General features: G+C 42.8%; 1 protein-coding gene across 6 annotated transcripts in view; it reads left to right on the top strand.

The window, feature by feature from the left end:
* RASGEF1A (RasGEF domain family member 1A) overlaps positions 1-17,848 on the top strand; it is a 172,742-nt gene that overhangs the window by 144,148 nt on the left and 10,746 nt on the right. For 5 of the 6 annotated variants that reach the window (XM_054071848.1, XM_054071844.1, XM_054071849.1 and 2 more), the window contains 3 exons: positions 4,180-4,359; positions 11,075-11,203; positions 16,525-16,662. In XM_054071848.1, the coding sequence (XP_053927823.1) occupies positions 4,186-4,359; positions 11,075-11,203; positions 16,525-16,662 (441 nt within the window). In that variant the 5' untranslated portion in view covers positions 4,180-4,185. Of the gene's footprint in view, positions 1-720; positions 874-4,179; positions 4,360-11,074; positions 11,204-16,524; positions 16,663-17,848 lie in introns of those variants that run through there. The other variant, XM_054071845.1, reaches the window with a different exon arrangement.

Genomic DNA, 17,848 nt, shown 5'->3' with positions numbered 1-17,848 from the left:
AGTGTGCTGGAGCCAAGAAATGCCTCCCGACACACAGGCACCACACCTGCCACAGCACCCGCACGCTCCGAGGGCTCTGGAGCCCAGCCCAGATATAGCACTGAGGCAGGGAGAAAAGCAGACGGGGTGGGAAGGGAAGGAACTGACTTTTCAAGTTGTTGTTTAAGAAGAAAACACGTTTGACGTGGGTAAAATAAACGCTGCTGAAGAACTGTTAAGATTCTTCAGGCAAGCGGTGAAGATGGGGACTAGATACAGATCCCTTTAAAATCATGGCTCGATTAGGACAGGTGACAATGCTCGTCCTCAAATATGAGATTTGGATGAGCGAATGTGAACATATTCCTTACAGTCCTGAGCGTGTGCGCGTTCCCAAAGCAGTTTGCCCTGCCCACCTTCCCAGACCGGCGCGCTTGCTTCCCAAAAGGCTTTTCCCACATTAATCACCCTGGAAACCGGTGAAGCCTCTGCTAATCTATTCCAAGGGAGCCATTAAATCAGCGAGGTTAATAATAGAAACAAATTTAAGGAACATTTAGAAACGATGGGGCAAAGACTGAAACTTCCCAAACCAGAGAGAGACGCAGGATTGGGGCGGGGGGGGGGGGGGGGGGGGGGAAACAGGGTTCCGTGGAGAAACACTGCCTCCTCCCACCCGCGGGTGCCCCTGCCCTCCCCGCTTCGCCCCCGGCGCCACCGCCTCCCTCCCGCACGCCCCCTCGGAGCCGCCGCCCCTCCCGGTCGCGGCTCGGTTTGAACGCGCGCGGCGGAGCCAATGGGGCGCGGCGGCGGGCGCTGACGCCAGGCGGGCAGAGCTGTCAGCGCGGGGCTGCCGCCCTGCAGCGCATGTACGCGGAGCCCAGGAAAATGAGGGTGAGCAGCGAGCGGGCAGAGGGAACCCCCATCCCCCCGAGCTGCCGTGTGCGGCCCTGCGGGGAGTGCTCGCCGCGGAGCCGGCGCGGGGGGGACAGGAGAGCACCCCGCGGGGGTCGGGGAGGGGACCCCGAGCGGGGAGAACGGGGGAGAGCCTAGAGGGGAGAACAGGGGGGTCGGGGAGGGGAGGGCTCGGAGGGGGATCAGGGAGGGGACCCCGAGGGGAGAACTTGGGGTGGGGGATCGGACCCCGAAGGGCGAGAACAGGGGGATAAGGGAGGGGACCCCTAGAGGAGCTCTTGGAGGAGGGAGAGCAGGGGGGGTCGGGAGAGCCTGAAGAAGTGGGGGATCGGATCCCCAGGACGGAGCTTGAAGGGGGAGGTGGGTAGAGAGCAGGAGGATTGGACCCCAAGGGGAGAGCTTGGAGAAGGGAGAACGGGGATCAGACCCCCAGGAGAGAGCTTGGAGGGGGGAGAGCAGGGGGATCAGGGAGGGGACCCCGAGGGGAGCACTAGGATGGGGGAGGACAGAGGGATCGGGGAGGGGAGAGCTTGGAGGACGGAAAAGGGGGTTAGGACTCCTTGGAGAAGACCTTAGAGAGGGAGAACAGGGAGATCGGGGAGGAGATCCCGCGAGGAAGAGCTTGGAGGGGGGAAGAACAGGAGGATCGGACCCCCAGGAGGGAGCTTGGAGGGGGAAGAAGAAGGGGATCGGGGAGGGGGGACCCCGCGAGGACAGACTGGAGAAGGGGGAACAGGAGGATCGGGGAGGGGAGAGCTTGGAGGGAGGAGAACGGGGGGATCAGGAGAGCGGGGAACTCCGCGAGAGGAGCCGGGGCGCACGGAGGGCGGCAGGTGGAATCGCGAGGGGGAAACCCTGCGGGGGAGAGCCGGGATTGGGGGGAGCAGCTGGAGCTTGGGGGGGGGGGGGGAGGGCAAAGCTTTGGGGAGAGCCAAGGATTGGGAGGGGGATGAACCCGCACAGGGATAACCGGGTCTCCTGAAAAGCTCCCAAAAACGATCTTTAAAAAAAAAAAAGGTGATGCAATGCACGGCTTAAAGGAGTTTAACGCACTTGCTGGCAAAAATAGGATGGCTTTCCTCCCAAAGCACCTCCCGAGTAGCTGTCGAGGTGGTGGTTGGCTTCCCTACCCCTCTGCCCGAGCTACTCGGATAGCCAGGAGGGCTCATCAGGGCCCGTCCAGCTCTCGGCTCCATCGCTGTGGACCTTAAAAGGGAAAAAAACCCAAATTACTGGCGAGATGCTTAGTGCTGATGGCAAAGCCGGCGGCTCCAGTTATTTATACCGCAAAGCCTCAGCCCGGCAGATAAACCCGTGCAATACTGCGTAACCTTCATGCCTGTTTGTGCAGGATCATCATTTTTCACTTCTTTCAGTATGGCTTTAAATCCTGCATTTTCTCTTTTATTTGACTCTATGCACAACCTCCTAAAACTGAACTCCACTGTTTGGAGTGGTCTCCCTGGTTGTTATTAACCAGCTGCTATATTTTAACCTACGGGAAACTTCCCTTATGTCTGTGTCACATATGGCTACATAAAGGTCTTTTGGTTAAAGCCACAAAACAGTTCTACTTATCAGCCTGATAAATGAATAAATCTGTCACCTCGATGAACACATTGTTAATACTGGTATTTTTTCCTTACTAATGTACCTAGTGTTCATCTGACGAAAGCTGGGGAGTGGCTCTTCATCAGGGAGTTCGGTGACAGGACAAGGGGGAATGGTTTTAAGCTGAAAGAGGAGAGATTTAGATGAGGGAGAACATTTTTTAGCACGAAATGTTTTCCTGTGAGGGTGGTGAGGCACTGGCATAGGTTGCCCAGAGAAGCTGTGGCTGCCCCATCCCTGGAGGTATTCAAGGCCAGCCTGGATGGGGCTTTGAGCATCCTGATCGAGTGGGAGGTATCCCTGCCCATGGCAGGGAGCATGGGACTGGATGAGCTTTAAGGGCCCTTCCAACCCAAACAATTCTTGATTCTGTGTACTTAAGGACATGTTGCTTATCACAGGTTGAAAACATGACCTGTTTGGAGAGCCTGAGAGGAAGAATGTGCCTTGCATTAAAAGAATACTAAGTACAGTTTTGCTCTGCAATTTTTTCAAGTGATACCAAAAAAAAAAAATTAACCCCTTACAGCATTTAACATTTTCAATTCTTAAATTAATTCTTGCTGAAGAGAGGACTTGTGTCTAAGACATGAGTACAGCTGGAAACAGCTGCAAATTTAAAGGTACTGGATCAATAATTTTTATCTAAATAAGTGCTTTTCAGAACGTTTCATGATCATGTTTGCTTTATAGAGGGTGAGACAGCAGCTTAAGAGTTAATGCTGCCTTCTTTTCACTTTACCTTCTAAGCAGTCTTAACTATTTCAGCAGGAGGGAACTGCATTGATAGGGATGCTGAATAGCATTTTCAACCTTTACTGCAGCAGGATGTTTTGTTTAGCCTCCTGCATATATTTAAGCTGTAGCCAGTTTAAAACAAACAAACAAAACCCCTCTGCAGCAGTTTACCCGCAGGTGGTAACTAGGGAGTACTGATATAGCTTGTGGCCAAGGGGAGGGAGGTGGAAACGTCAAACCATTGGTGTTTTTTTGTGTTGCGACAGCAGGTTTGTTTCCTAAGCAAGAATCTCCAAAGAGGCTGTTATCAAAGTTGTCTGTTACAGTATATGTCACAGCATTCAGTTCTACCCAGTCCATGGCTTCATGTACCAAAAAAAGAGAGGCTATTTTGTTCAGACAATACGTCCCCTGCTGTTTCCAGTGATATCTGTGTGCACTTCTGTGGAGACCTGGGTTACATTCTAGCTGCAGAAGTGGTGAAGGATTTATCATCACAAGTCAAGTGTTTTGGCCAAAGACCTGACTTCAAAGAGAATAAAAAGAGGGATATTAAGGCACAGGTTTTTTGATTGCTTGTTTGTTTAAGTAAGGCACTGCTTCCCTATCTTTGAAATTCAGAAAGCATTTTGCATTTTCATCCTTGTATAGTTTTATGCATAAAGAGCCAGGGGAAAAACAAGGAGAAACCAAGTATGGTGAAGAAAATTCTTACAGCTTCTGCATCTCCAGCCTTAGTGACATAGTTCAAAGCACACTTCAACCCCCAAAGCCCACTTACATATGTGTGATGGCTTGGATTCAGAACTTAGCTTGAATGCCCAGACTGCGCTCAATCAAATATGTAATTGTGTTTGATGTATGTCTCTGTAAAACCCACACATAAGACATGCTGAAAGAAAGCTTAATTCTCTCTTTTCTTTACCGCTTCTGCAGGAAACTATGCCCCAGACACCAATATTTTCCAGCATGCTCGGTTCCAGTTGTAGTGGACAAGTGCAGCCAGATATGGGAGAGAGGTGTGTCGACCCTGTTTATCAGGATGGGAACCTTGTTTCTGGATCACTGGAGGCCTTGATAGAGCGCCTGGTGCCCACCATGGACTATTATCCAGATGTAAGTAGGCACTAAAGGGTTTTTTTTTCTTCCTGTGGTTTTCCTGCATTTGTATCTGGATTGATGCTTCCTCAAGAAATTCTACCTCCATTGCATTTAAGATTAAGATGTAGGCTACAGATGCATTTATTTTACTTGCAATATTAATTCACAAAAGATATTGCTTAATGGGGATAGTCTCCTTTCTGTTTTACATGAGAACACTTGTTAGAAAGATGGTGTCGAACCCAAATGGGTGCCTTAAGACCCAATTAAAAGCAGCATTAGCCACAGAATTTTCAATCCCTCTAAGCTGCTTTAGCGCTAATGCAGCCAAGATTAACTCCTAACCAGCTACTACCTAGGGAAGCAGACCTGAAAACAGCTCTAGTATTTACTTTTTTTTTTTTTTTTTTAAGTTTTCTACACTACACTAGTTAGGCCATCAAGGAAAAAAAAATAGATTTTAATTAAAATGCTTGCTTTCTCAAGACATTTTAATGGGCCAGCACTGTAATAAAGTATGTTCCCGAGACTGAAAATTATTTGCAACTGATTAAACATCCTCAGTGCAGTCCACTGAAGTAAATGCTACTTATAACTCCAGGGCATGCAATGAGATTCTGAACATAAGATATTATTAAGAGATCACTCCATTGCTAAAAATTACCCCTTTTACCCATTAGCAAAAGATGTTATTTAAGCAGGTTGCCAAAACCAGAGAGGCTGTATAGCATATATTCCATTTGAGCCCTGAAGAAGCAGCAGCCACGGCAGAAGCATCCCAGCTCTTTGTAAAGACTGTGAAGGAGGTGGGAAATTGCAGTCACTGTTAACTTGTATGTTGAACTTGCCGTTTGTGGTAGTGGCCCACGTTACATTTTGTTGTATGTTTCTTAGTATAATTTGTGAAGACCTTTTTGCTGTGGTGTCATATCAATCATGGTAAAGTCCCTCCATGCCTACACCATCTCCACCATGGCCATACTCAAAAAAGTGACTCCCCATATGAGAGTCCAGTGGGTAAAAGCAGTATAATTCCCAGTTATCATCCGTAAAGATTAAAAAAAAAAAGCAAAACCAGGTTATTTTAATTTGCAGTTCAAAAGCAGTCCTAAACCTTGCACTTGAACATGGCTATCGTACAATTACACTAACTTTGACAGACGCTGACTTAGTACTAAGTCGTTCATAAGACACAGTGGGATAACCAGTTGGACATTCAAGTTCTGCTCTCTGCCTCCAGAATACATGTAGCACAAATGCAGAAGTCAGCAGCAGGTAGAGCTGATGTGGTATACTAGTGGAATAGCCTTAGGCTGCTGTAGTTAAGTCTTCCAAAGAGTTAATTAATTTCTTTTCTGGAATACTAGAATATAGTTACTCACTGCTTGGATTTCTGGAATATAGCTAAGTTTAAGTAGCTGCTAATGCACATCCCTTATTGTAACTTGCAAGATTGGCTCTATTTATAAACACAAATACTCTGAAAATGGTTCCATAAATTGAGCATTACTGCCGGGGTCTGCAGCTTATTTTGGAATGCTGCTGGTTTCCATGGAGCTATCTCACACCCATGCAACGAAGTATTGCAAACCCAGCAGTCACCAGCTCCACCCTGGGAGGCTGCAGTTTAAATCGACAGCAAGCTGACAGCAGACAAAGATACAGCAGCAGCCATCAAGGGAACTCCAAGGAAAGACAGAGAGAAAACATCATTAAACCAAATTCATTGCCTTTACAGGAGCACACCTTCTTTTAGTTATATCATATCACTCAATTTAGCTTAAAGGATTAATTATAAAGAGTAGATAAATAAGATTTGAACAACATAAAGGAGGAGCTGTGTTTGAGTCATCTTCGAATCAGAGTTTTCCTATTTCAGTTCAGTTACGTGTTTGTTCTTAATTTCATGCTCATTTCTATTTTTAGAGGAGTTGCCACAGAGGGTTAGACTGATAGGCATTTACACTGATATCCTGTCAGTAGAGTAGCCACCACTGTACATTCAAGAGAAGGGTATAAATGCCTCTCAGCATCGTGTCGCTGGATACACATGCCGAGAGAGGCAGCAGGGCATCACCAATTAAGTCACACCAAGAGAAGCTACAGGTAACATCAGCAGAGATTACAGAACACTGAAACTAAGGGAAGCTGCAGTACTCATCCAAGTTTGTGGATTAGCACATCTGAGCACAATGCTTGGAAGGCATTCCTGCCTGTGTGGACATGAAGCTAAAGATCACAGTAACCTTCCAGACAGGAAAAAAAAAAGAGGTAGGGGAGAAAGCAAACACAAGGTATCCTTCTGTGCTGGTTACAGAGGCAAAACAAAAATGTATTTGCCATGTTGGCAGAACACAAGACAGGCAGGGGAGGACAGGAAAGATAAGGGCCTACATTTGTGTACTGCTCTTCGGAGGCGTGTTTGTGTACTGGTACTTGTTCAGCACATAGAAAAATGCATACTCATGAGACAGAGGAGTTCAGGAGGTTGGGAATGGAATGTACCAGTCTGCAACCCTTGTGCCCAAGCAAGAAAACGTTTCAAGAAAATATTTCACAAACAAGAAGTTCCCGAATGAGCAGTGAGTGCACAAAGAAAATATTTTCCTTTTTTTCTTCCTCTTCGAGAGGACATCAGTGCATTCTTGAGTCAGAGAGTAACAATTCCTTCTTTAGTCTTGTGCGCTTGCACCCTCTCTTTTTTTTTTTTTTTTTTTAAAATATAATTCAGCTCATCTCTTAGCAACAACTTTAGGCACTAAAGGAATCTGGCTTCTTATTCTCTTGTCAAGCACAAGCCCCTTTTGTGTCAGCTTACGTTGTTCCAAGCACAGAAAAGAATTTTTTTTTTTTTTTTTCCTCCCAAATACCTGTCGCTTTTGTAGGATAAATGGAGCTTAACTTTCAATCTCCTAGCTTCTGGAAGCATTTTTTTTAGTCATTCTTTGTCAAACCAGCTAGCTTCATAGCTATATATCCTTCTCCAAACCATCATCTTCATAAGCAGCAGACTGCCTGTGAGGGAGTATAGGTTTTTACACCATTATAACATTTATGCTGTTTGTGTATTGTAGTAAAGCTGCAACAAATCACTGAAATCCTTGAACTGGATAAGGCGTATGGCATTAGAATGAAATATTCTGTGTCCAAATTAACTATGCACCTGACCCCCAAGACCTATAGCTAAGCTGAAGTGTGTGGCTTAGTGCAGCCTGAGTTTTCTTTATTGGCTAGAGAGTGGCTATTAGCAGAAAGGCAAGAAGATAGGGGTCAATACTGCTGTTCAAGCTGTCATTTTTAATTTGGTTCTTAACTACAGTTACTCCTTGTCTATGCTAGCACAACTAATAGAACTATCAAAACCCACTCACGATTAGATATCAACATGTATCAGCGCGTCTTGATTGACCACAATGGAACAATTTTGTTTTCCAAAGTACTGAGCCTAATTCCAGTTAAATAACCTAAGAAAAGGAATAAAAATACAGCAGACGGGTTCCAGAAGTAAGAACAGTTTGTTTCTAAAACCTAGTAGTCCACTGTGGTCTGGAAAGGCATTCCATGGGTCCCGTACAGATATCACTGATTATAGAGACATCAGCAAGCCCAAAATGGAGAGTATGCACTTTTATGGCCATGTGTGTTCCTGCATCTTGCCAGTTCAGCCCTTTTTTGAACATCATCTAAAACATTATCAGAGAAACCAGATAAAAGCACAGGTCATCCGGGTCGTGCTCTTCTTGCGGTATAACAATAGGGAAATGATACACTGAACGGACCTTTCTCAGAGTGACTTTGGATAAACACTGTCCCACACCACACAAGCTTGAATCAAGGACCAACACTAGAATTAGTACGAGAAGCAAAATTATATCTTTCCATAAAAGAAAGTGTTCCAGCTTATCAGAGCTAAGGTCACTGGCAGGACAGCATGGTGTAAATTGTCGTTCCCTGCTACTTACATGTGCGGGCATCTTTCAGACAAGCTTTTAAACTCCCAAAATAAGAATGTGGGGAATGGATGAAAATATCCAAGTCTTTTTATTTTATTTTTTTTTATTATTCCCCATCTCTGTCAAATGCAAAATAGAATAAAAGTAAAGGGCTGCTTCATGTTTTCAGAACAAGAATTTTCGCACGCCCAGTGACAGCTGTCACATCCAACAGCTACATTCCTTTCCCAAATAGTCCAGACTCACAGTTTTAGGTTCAGGACAACACTGGTAGAAAGAATACAGAAGTTGGCTACAAAAAATAGCAGTGGGTCACCAGGCATAATTTAAAACACAGGTCCACTATCCCTCATGCCCCCCCAAAAAAACCCATCTACAACCTCAAACTGTTGTTTCCCATGCTTTTACTCTGAATGAGGAGTGTATCAACTTAAGGATCATTCTCATGCACATAAGAATAAAAGATATGATATATTATCCCATAATACAAGCAAGACAGGTTAGCTCTTCAGCCTGATTTTAGTGCCCATGACACACTGCATACACTACTACAGATTTTCATAGAGCTTCTCCAAAGCTAACACAGTGTCATCCAGTGTTCTCAGGTGCAGGTGTAAGAGCTTTGTTGAATTCCTTTCATAAAGTAATGAACTTCCACTTTTCATCATTGTAAATGTCAAAATAAACTCTGCAATTCTGAAGAGCGGCATAAACAATATACCAAACAGGAGCTTAATTTCTTAGGTTTCCCAGTGTACGTTTGTGTGGGATGTTTGCAGCTGTGCCATCAAGAAAGGAGGCCCTGCTGTTAGTGTCCTTGCCACCTGCTCTAAGTCACACAAAGCCTGGTTGCCCCAGCTGTCCATGCTCTGTAGGCATCAGTGGAAGCACTGCTCAAGAGTGTGATCCAAACTGTCCATACTGTTAACCTTTTGCCTCCTCTCTTCCTCTTTTTGTAAACAACAAACAAGGCCAGGATTACAGGTTATCTCCAGTTCTGATTGTACAGAATTAATGCTATTTCTAATTAGGGGATAACGTATGAGAAGTTCTTCAAATTGGAATGAAGATTTTTAAATGTTTGTGCTGTATCACATTACACTTTGTTCTTTCATTAGCTTCCTCCACATGCTTGGAACAGAATTGGATGTTTAATACATTCATAGAATGATTTGGGTTGGAAGGGACCTTAAAGCCCATCCAGTTCCACCCCTCTGCCACAGGCAGAGACACCTCCCACTGGATCAGGTTCCTCAAAGCCTCATGCAACCTGTTCTTGAACACCTCCAGGGATGGGGCTTCCACATCTTCTCTGAGCCACCTGCGCCAGTACCTCACCACACTCACTGGAAAAAATTTCTCCTTAAGAACTAATCTAAATTTCCCCTCTTGCAGCTTGAAGCCATTCCCCCTCATCCTATCCCTTCACTCCCTCAAAAAGAGCCTCTCCCTAGCTTTCCTGTTGGCTCCCTTTTTATGATTAATTTATTTTACTTTTCGCTCACTCCCAGAACACTGTGACTTTTAGTGAATTTTATTTAGTTAGTTAAAATAATTGCTTTTTCTCTTCTGATATTTGAAGGGTTTTAGTACTAAATTTCTATTATAGGGCACACTGGGTATTGAAGAAGTGGAAACGTTTTTCATTAATAGCACTTTTTATTGTGATTAGAGAGATAAACCCCATAACCCTTTTGGAGTCCTAAAGATACCAGTATTTTTTAACTACCAGCGTGTTTTAGAGCCTCCAAACAGAAGAATTCAGTAGCTATTAGTAGAGGTGCCATATTTTAGACAACTGGTCTTAGATGTCTCTATTTACCTGCCCAGCCCAAGGGGCTATATGCACACATTAACTATCTATATGCACACCTGGCTGTGGCCTTCGAAGTCACATTTCTAAAAACACTGTGCGAAATAACAGCACACACTGCAGATGTATCAAAGGTTAATGGAAATCCATTGTCAAGGAGATCCCCTACAATTTCCTAGCTCCATATTGTGTCAAAAAGCCTAAAGGAAAACCAGAAGTGCTTAGGAGATGCTGCTGTCATGACTTAGGCAATTACATTGAGATACAGAAATCAGGTTTCAAACACTGAAGCAAGACTCAGGCATGAAGGCATTCTCACTTCAAGTAAACTGTCTGGAGTATGATTTGCAATGCAATGCATTACAGCTTTTATAATACAAATGGAGAGGCTATTTCTAATGAGAAATAATAATTGTTGGCATTTATTAGCAGGGTTCATACTCAAAGGACCCTGAAACAGGCCCCAAACAAGTTAAGTCAAGCATAAAATTAATTATTGTCATATGGCCACAATCTAAGCTAAACCTTGTGTCAGTGATTGGGGAAAAAGGGAACAAAACCCCCTCATACATGAAAAATTGCAGCTGTGGTTTGGAATACTCATTAAGCAGTTTTCTGCAGCTCAATGAAAAACACTCTTAAAGGAAGCAGGCAGTAGAAATAGCAGCATTTTAGAGGCAGAACACCCTACGCTGGACATATTTAACTTGTCTTTTTGGTGAGTGATGACTAGTTAGGCATATTAAGTTTGACATTTTAAAAAGAAATTATTCGGGAATCTGAAAACACCACATTTAACACCCTTGAAGGCTACAGCATTTCCTTGTAACAGAGCTAAAGAGGACCACTACATTTTGAAAGGAAAGTTATATTTGTGGTTTATGGAATATTTTTTCCGAAGAGGACAGATTATTTTTGCTGAAGTTATTCAACTTTCTCTGTTTTTCTCTCTCTGCTTCCACAGAGGACTTACATCTTCACTTTTCTATTGAGCTCACGAGTCTTCATTCACCCACACGAGCTCCTGGCTAAAGTGGGGCAGATCTGCATTAAACAGAAGCAGCAGCTAGAAGCTGGGACTGAGGCAGAAAAGGTAAATGTTAAATGCATCATTATTTCATTTGGTTAGCTCTGCTACCGTCACTTATCTCCTATTCTCTCCTTCATATTGTAAAGCTAAATAGGTTGATAAAGGTTACATTGAAATCATCATTGGCATATGTTACTGGATGCATTTCTATGAGATTCTTTCCTTGAAGCTGTGTTGGTTCTTTGCTAGCTACAAACATGGGTTATGTACTACCTTATCGGTCGGGTACAGTGGCTGGAAATACAACCTTGATCACGTGCTACAAGTTGGTGCTGTGCACTGGAGGCAATGTGTATCTGCTGTGAAACCTGCCCAGTAAGTTGCTTTGCACTTCTGGGCTTTCACAAAGTTAGGTCTCCCTTCAATCAGATTGCCCTTTCTCTAGTTGCTTCACCACCTCTATCAGTTGAGTGCTCTGCTGTAGCTTATTGGTGGAGTGGTTTAGGTCGGTGCAAGGGTAAATGAGAAGAAATTTAGTCCTCATGAAAATTAAGGGACTGCTTAAAATGGAAGCCTGTGCTGACACAGGTGACCACAGTGTTATTACAGCAGGTGAAACCAAACTGGGTCAGTTTATGGTATGAACTTAAATCCGAATTTCACTGTTATGGAAAGCATGTATTGAAGGGGTTTTATCTGAAATTAAAGTACCAGAGTAGTCCAAGCTAGGATGCAAATAGACAGAAACAAAGATGAAATCAGCTAATATTTTAACACTGAGATTGTTCAGATCTTGAGCATATTTTAGATCCATTTTTCTTTGGGAGAATGGAAGAAAGGACTTCTTCCTCCCTTACTATTCCTGGGGTGCAATCTCGTAAGTCACAAAATTACTCTACAGGGAAGACTAGTCACTTGGTGCAAAATGACTTTCATCCAGGTCAGTCCCCCGATCTATTCACCAAATAGCTATGTAACTCATCATGTAGGTGCTGAGGAATTGAAGGGACCAGGGTAATAAGGTGCAAGAACCACTGCATCCGACTTTATACACAGAGGTGATAACCGTTATCACAGCCAAACCAGTTTGTGGCTGAGTAACCTCAAACAGATGCTTTTCAAATTGTAGTAAACTAAACAGAGGTAGAAACTGGTAAGAGATGTTGGGATGATATGAGACATGAAATGAGTAAAGCTCATCTGTAGACACAAAGAGGAAGACCGCTGTCAGTGATGTCAAAATACACGTGTGGAATATTTGGATTTAAACATAATGGGATAGAAGATGAGAAATTTGTGAATAACAATTTTAAAATAAAACCAGTATCTGGGGACTGTATCTATCACCTGGCCATTTAAAGAGAAGGGATTAGTTGTAAAGCAGTAGTATTCTGGCTTTTCAGCCAGACGTTAAAACACATGGCTTTCACACTGGAATGAAATAGCATTATATCCTAACAAGAGGATATAAAATAGAGCAGCTCATATTCCAAACACCCACGCTCTTACACCTTCTGCTGACAGTTAGGAAATGGGCCTACAGGAAAACCAGCAAACAGCAGGGTGACAATAAAACATGAGTGTTTGGGAGGCTGTTCTGATTTACATGTTTTGTCGGTTGCTTTTCCTGCTATGCCCTTGATCCCTTACTACCCCCTCAGTATAAACTGTAATTTTTTTTCCTGCCCATTAAACACAAAATTCTAGGAAAACACTTACATAAACTTCTGACATCCCCCTCAAATGACTACTTTACTACCCTCTACTGCAAGCACCTGTATGTTTTACAGAACAGTTTGGCCGCTAGCATTTGGAAACATTTATTTTTCTGTCTGGCAACAAATAAAAGCTCATTTCACATGCAGCATTTCTCTACTCAAAGCACTTTACATATTCACAGTCATAACCCATTAAGGTGTCATCAGCTACCAGCACCTTCTAATTAAGTGGCTCTGTAGCAGGAAATAGCTGGCAAAGTAGTTAAAGCAGCTCTGATCATTTCTGATAAGAGATTTGCATGAGCAAACTCTAAGAAGAGAAGCTGGCTGACTTGTTGCCTGGATAGCATGTGAGCTGAAAACATGGCAAGGAGCCAAGCTTTGAGGTTATATACCACGGTAATTATCTCTGCTTTGCTTTTGACATCATTGACTAGCCAAGGAGTCCTATAGAAAACAAGCCAAAGAAAAGTGCATTTAAAAGTAAAACACTCTGGGCTGTCTTGGAGCCCTTTGGCCACTCATATAAAAGAAAAGGTTTGATGGTTTAAGACATCAATTATAGTATAGAAATCATAGAATCAGAATGTCCAGCGTTGGAAGGGACCCACAAGGATCATCAAGTCCAACTTATGTCCCTGCATAGGACAACCCCAACAGTCACACCAGGTGTCTGAGGGAGTTGTTCAAACGTTTCTGGAATATTGTCAAGCTTGGTGCTGTGACTGTTTCCTGGGAACTGTTCCAGTGCTCCACCACCCTCAAGGTGAAGAGCCTTTTCCTAACATCCAGCCTTAACCTACACTGGCACATCTTCCTGCCATTCCCTCAGGTCCTATCATTGGTCTTCAGAGATCAGCTCCTGCTCTTCCTCCTTCCATTGTAAGGAAGCAGTAGACCATGATAATATCTCCCCTCAGTCTCCTCTTCTCCAGGCTGAACAGACCAAATGACTTTAGCCCTTCAGTCATAAAGGATAAAATTTAACTCTCCATAAGCGCATCAGAGATTGGAAAGACCCAAGACTATCACAATAAAAACACACTTGCATTGTATTTTTCATTGGAAAACCCTGTTGTTAAAACTGTGGTGCATTATTTCTGCAGCTTGAGGGTATTTTTTAACTCAACAGTTAAAGTAGTAAGAAAAAGTAGATGTTGGATTCTGTCTTAGAATACATTAAGTCCCTGCAAAAATTATTTCCCTCCATTTTTGTCAAGTTCTTCCTTTTAAAAGCAAAACCAATACTCATAACCAGGTCACTGTCATTCAGCCTCCCTTTCCTACAGGCACAGTACTGCTATTGCCCTCCCTTCTAATTGGTAGCTGTTTCTCAGTCCTGTCTGTCCTATCTCATGCAGAAGTCTTTTTCTTCTCAAAGAAATGTGTGTGTGTTTTGGGCCTCACAACGGGAGGCTGAAATCTGGAGTAGGACTACAGAAAAAATACGTTGGTAGGTTTATTGCAACCATAACAAAAAGGAAAATGTGTGCTGCTACCCAGAAATCTGTGGGCCTTTATCTAGGCTGCCACAAATGATGTGCCTCAGGCCTGTCAGGCTGCTTGGGTTTCAGAGTGCACATGAAACAGGAATCTCATGTTCTGCTGTATTGATAGTTTTTAATGTTGCACTCAGAAAGCAGCACACCTTTATTTTCATGAATGTTAGAAGCATCTGATAAAGCATTAAGCTTTTTTTACACATGAAGGGGAATTACATGAAGAGTAATGTGGTTTGCAGTTGCAACAGATGCATAACTTTCCATCATGAAGGAAGCAAACCCTATCAAGTCATGAGTAGATACTTGAGATGGGAAGTCAGTATTCAAGCTGGAGATCATTGCCACAGCCTAAGGAAGTAGTTTGGAACCTTTCTGCTCCCATCTCTCCCTTTTCAGTTTCAGAAGTTAAAAAGAAAGGATAGTCAGCTCAATACCAAAAACCCAGTTTTGTAGTAGCGTTTGGTAAACGAAAGTGGAACGTACCCATTACCTTTAATTGAATGGAAGCACACTGGCTGGTTAATTCATTCTCCATCACAAGCTACAGATTATTCTTTTAATAATGCCAGGCTCCATGCATTTCCTAGCAAAGTAGTATAAACTGTCATTTCCCCAGGGCAGATGACAATGGGAGTTTGGAGGACAGAATTATAATCTAGAAGTCTGTCCCACACCATTTAGAAATACCTTGAAGCTGGGCTCCTCAGGAGTAGCATTGGCAGAGATTGCTTTGCAGCAATGCCCACTGCTAGCAGAGAGAACAGTGATGATTTCTTTTTGCCCTCACTATCCAACTATTCTGCGCTTCTCTCGCTAGCAGGATCAATTAAATGTTATTGATAAAAACAGCTGGGAAAGGCGTAGTAGCAGAGTACAGTTCGCAGTGCTAATTCTCTTCAGACTTAAAAGAATCACTGGCTCATTTTCAGATTGAGGATTCAAAGGCACATGGTTTGACTTCTGAGTTCTTGCTAATCTTTATGAATAATCCCACTGACTGTATACCAGTGAGATGTAAATTAAAAAAACCCACAGAAAATAGCTTTGTTTGGTTGACTTTTAGTTTTGATTAAATAAACAGACATACTCTGATCAGGTGATGTTTTGGCAGGAGTTCCTACCAATTCTTGCAAGACTACATTTGTCTTACAAGAAAATGCACTGATTTCCTGTAGCAACTCTCACATGTTAAGTCACCTTCTGTAACCCCTGAGAGGCCAGTGGAGAGTGCAATGAGGAAAAGGCACCATGCTTGGGGAAAAGGAACTGCTGCGTAGTAAGACTTGTGTAGGTTACACAAGTGGGGAGGTAAACGGAAATGGAACACTTCCTCTTTTTCCTCAGCACATCACAAGATGGATGGGAGAATAAATATAACCTGGATTAAGTTTCGATTCCTCTTGTTCCTTAAAAGCATTCTTAGCACTCACACTCCCAAGTTTACAAGAGTGCTCCCTTGGCTTTACTGATGCTGCTCTCTATTGCTACAATAGTGGAGTAATTGGTATCCAACTCAGGTCTAACTGATAGAAAGCCTTAGAAGATTCATGGGTAAAAGAAGAACTTAGAAAATAACTCTCCCTCCCCTTTCTGCAGTTGATAGCTTTTTGAGTAAGAGCCAATACTTTTTATTTTCAAAGTCCATTTTGATTTAGATGTCATGGGGAGAACACACACATCTTTCCTGTCATTCATTTATTTTAACGTACAGCTCAATCTGGAGGTGCTGATAAATTCTATAGAATGAAAATGTCTTCTTGAATGTTTCTCATGAAAGATGCTCAGTAGAGTGCTGCGGTTTGTATGCATTTGAATTCAAATACTAAGGTACTGCTGCCTCAGATGGCATAAATTAGCTGAAGTCCCATTGACATCAATCAAATAAGTCAAACTCTTCTGTCGTCTTCTTGGCTTTATACAACTAACCTTGAAAATATCTTCAGAGCTTTTGGTAAAAGATGTTATCAAGTTATCATGAAAGGAGGCTAATAATACTATTTCAGACTGTGGCTAACAGTTAAATATGTTCTTTTTTTATCCTCTTCGCCTACTACTACTGCAAATTTTCCAAGCTGTCTCTAGTTTTAAGTGAGCCTTCATCAGCTAATTTACTCTGCAGTCAGAAAGGTCCATGGTCGGTAATCAACTTATTGTTTCTTTCTAGGCAAAGCTAAAATCCTTCGCTGCCAAAATCATTCAGCTCCTGAAGGAATGGACTGAAACTTTCCCCTATGATTTCCAAGATGAAAAATCCATGAAGGAGTTGAAGGAGATTGCTCACAGAATCACACAATGTGATGAGGTAGGGGCAGTGGTGGGAAACCATTAAGTGGGAAAGCAATATTTGTCAACCTTCACATGTAGTTATTATATACAAGCTCCTACTCCTGTACGCAGGATCTTCTAAAACGGACTACAGCAGCAGTGGCTAAGCTGCAGTGTAACCACAGGACAGGGGCTGAGTGATGAACTTAATGGTTCATTAGCAGGAACTGTCTATGTATAATCACCATGTGTGAAAGGAAGAGGCAAAATAGTCACGACAACATGAAAAATGGATGTGGTACAGAAGGAGAAAGGAAAGAACAGTGACTATAATGGCACAATATAGTTAGCTTCCATGATTATGTACCATCTTTTGTACATTGTTACTACTCTGTACATCCAAGTCCTGCAATACAGGTCAACTGGTTGTATCAAATGTACTTCAAGGTGAAGATGCTTGTTATTTAACACTTCATTCCTCGCTTCTAACAATCAGCAACTGGTTTGTTGCTGTGTTTGAAGTGAACACACAGTATTTCCACAAAGGAAGTTATATTTGAGCTCTGCTAGCTAGTCAATCACCAGTCTTAACAGCTCTGAGTTTCCAGCCTATGAAGAAAATTAGAGCTCACAGAAGACTTTTCTAAAGCAAATACACAAAAATTAAACAAGGGCTGCTAGTTTTCTGTTCATTTTTTTCTCACTGAGAAGGTAACTGTAACTACCAACAGAAGGAAGGCTATAGTCCAGAACTACAAGGGAATTAATTGTAATGTGTTTGTGTGAACATGAAGGCTTACTTACATAGAAGCATAAGTTTCTCCTTATTTTTAAACCTACAACTTCAAGGTATTTTTGAAAACAATTAGCAGGAAATGGGGATACAATTTTATTGCATACCATTGTTGATTCAAGTACAGAGAAAATGAAGAACAACAGGTTTGACAGCAGTGCATCAATCGGTGATAGGGCACAATGCAATTAGGTGTTACCGAGTTGTCAAAGGAAGTGTGGCAGTTTCATTGCATCAGCAACGCTGTTTACCTGGATGCTACTATGAAAATGTCATTGCTGCAGTAGGAGGGGAAAAGGAAGCAGGATTATAATATGCCTTCTATTTCCTTTGTAGATAAGGGTGAAGAGGTGTGTGTTGACAGAGATACTACTGAGAAAGGGGACTTGGCAGAGATTTTATTTAGTGTCTTAGTATTTAATCTGTTTCC

This window comes from Cuculus canorus, chromosome 7 (genome assembly GCF_017976375.1).
Source record: "Cuculus canorus isolate bCucCan1 chromosome 7, bCucCan1.pri, whole genome shotgun sequence".
NCBI classification, from domain to species: Eukaryota; Metazoa; Chordata; class Aves; order Cuculiformes; family Cuculidae; genus Cuculus; species Cuculus canorus.
Note: the sequence above shows the minus strand (reverse complement) of the source record. Positions and strands in the feature narration are given on the sequence as shown.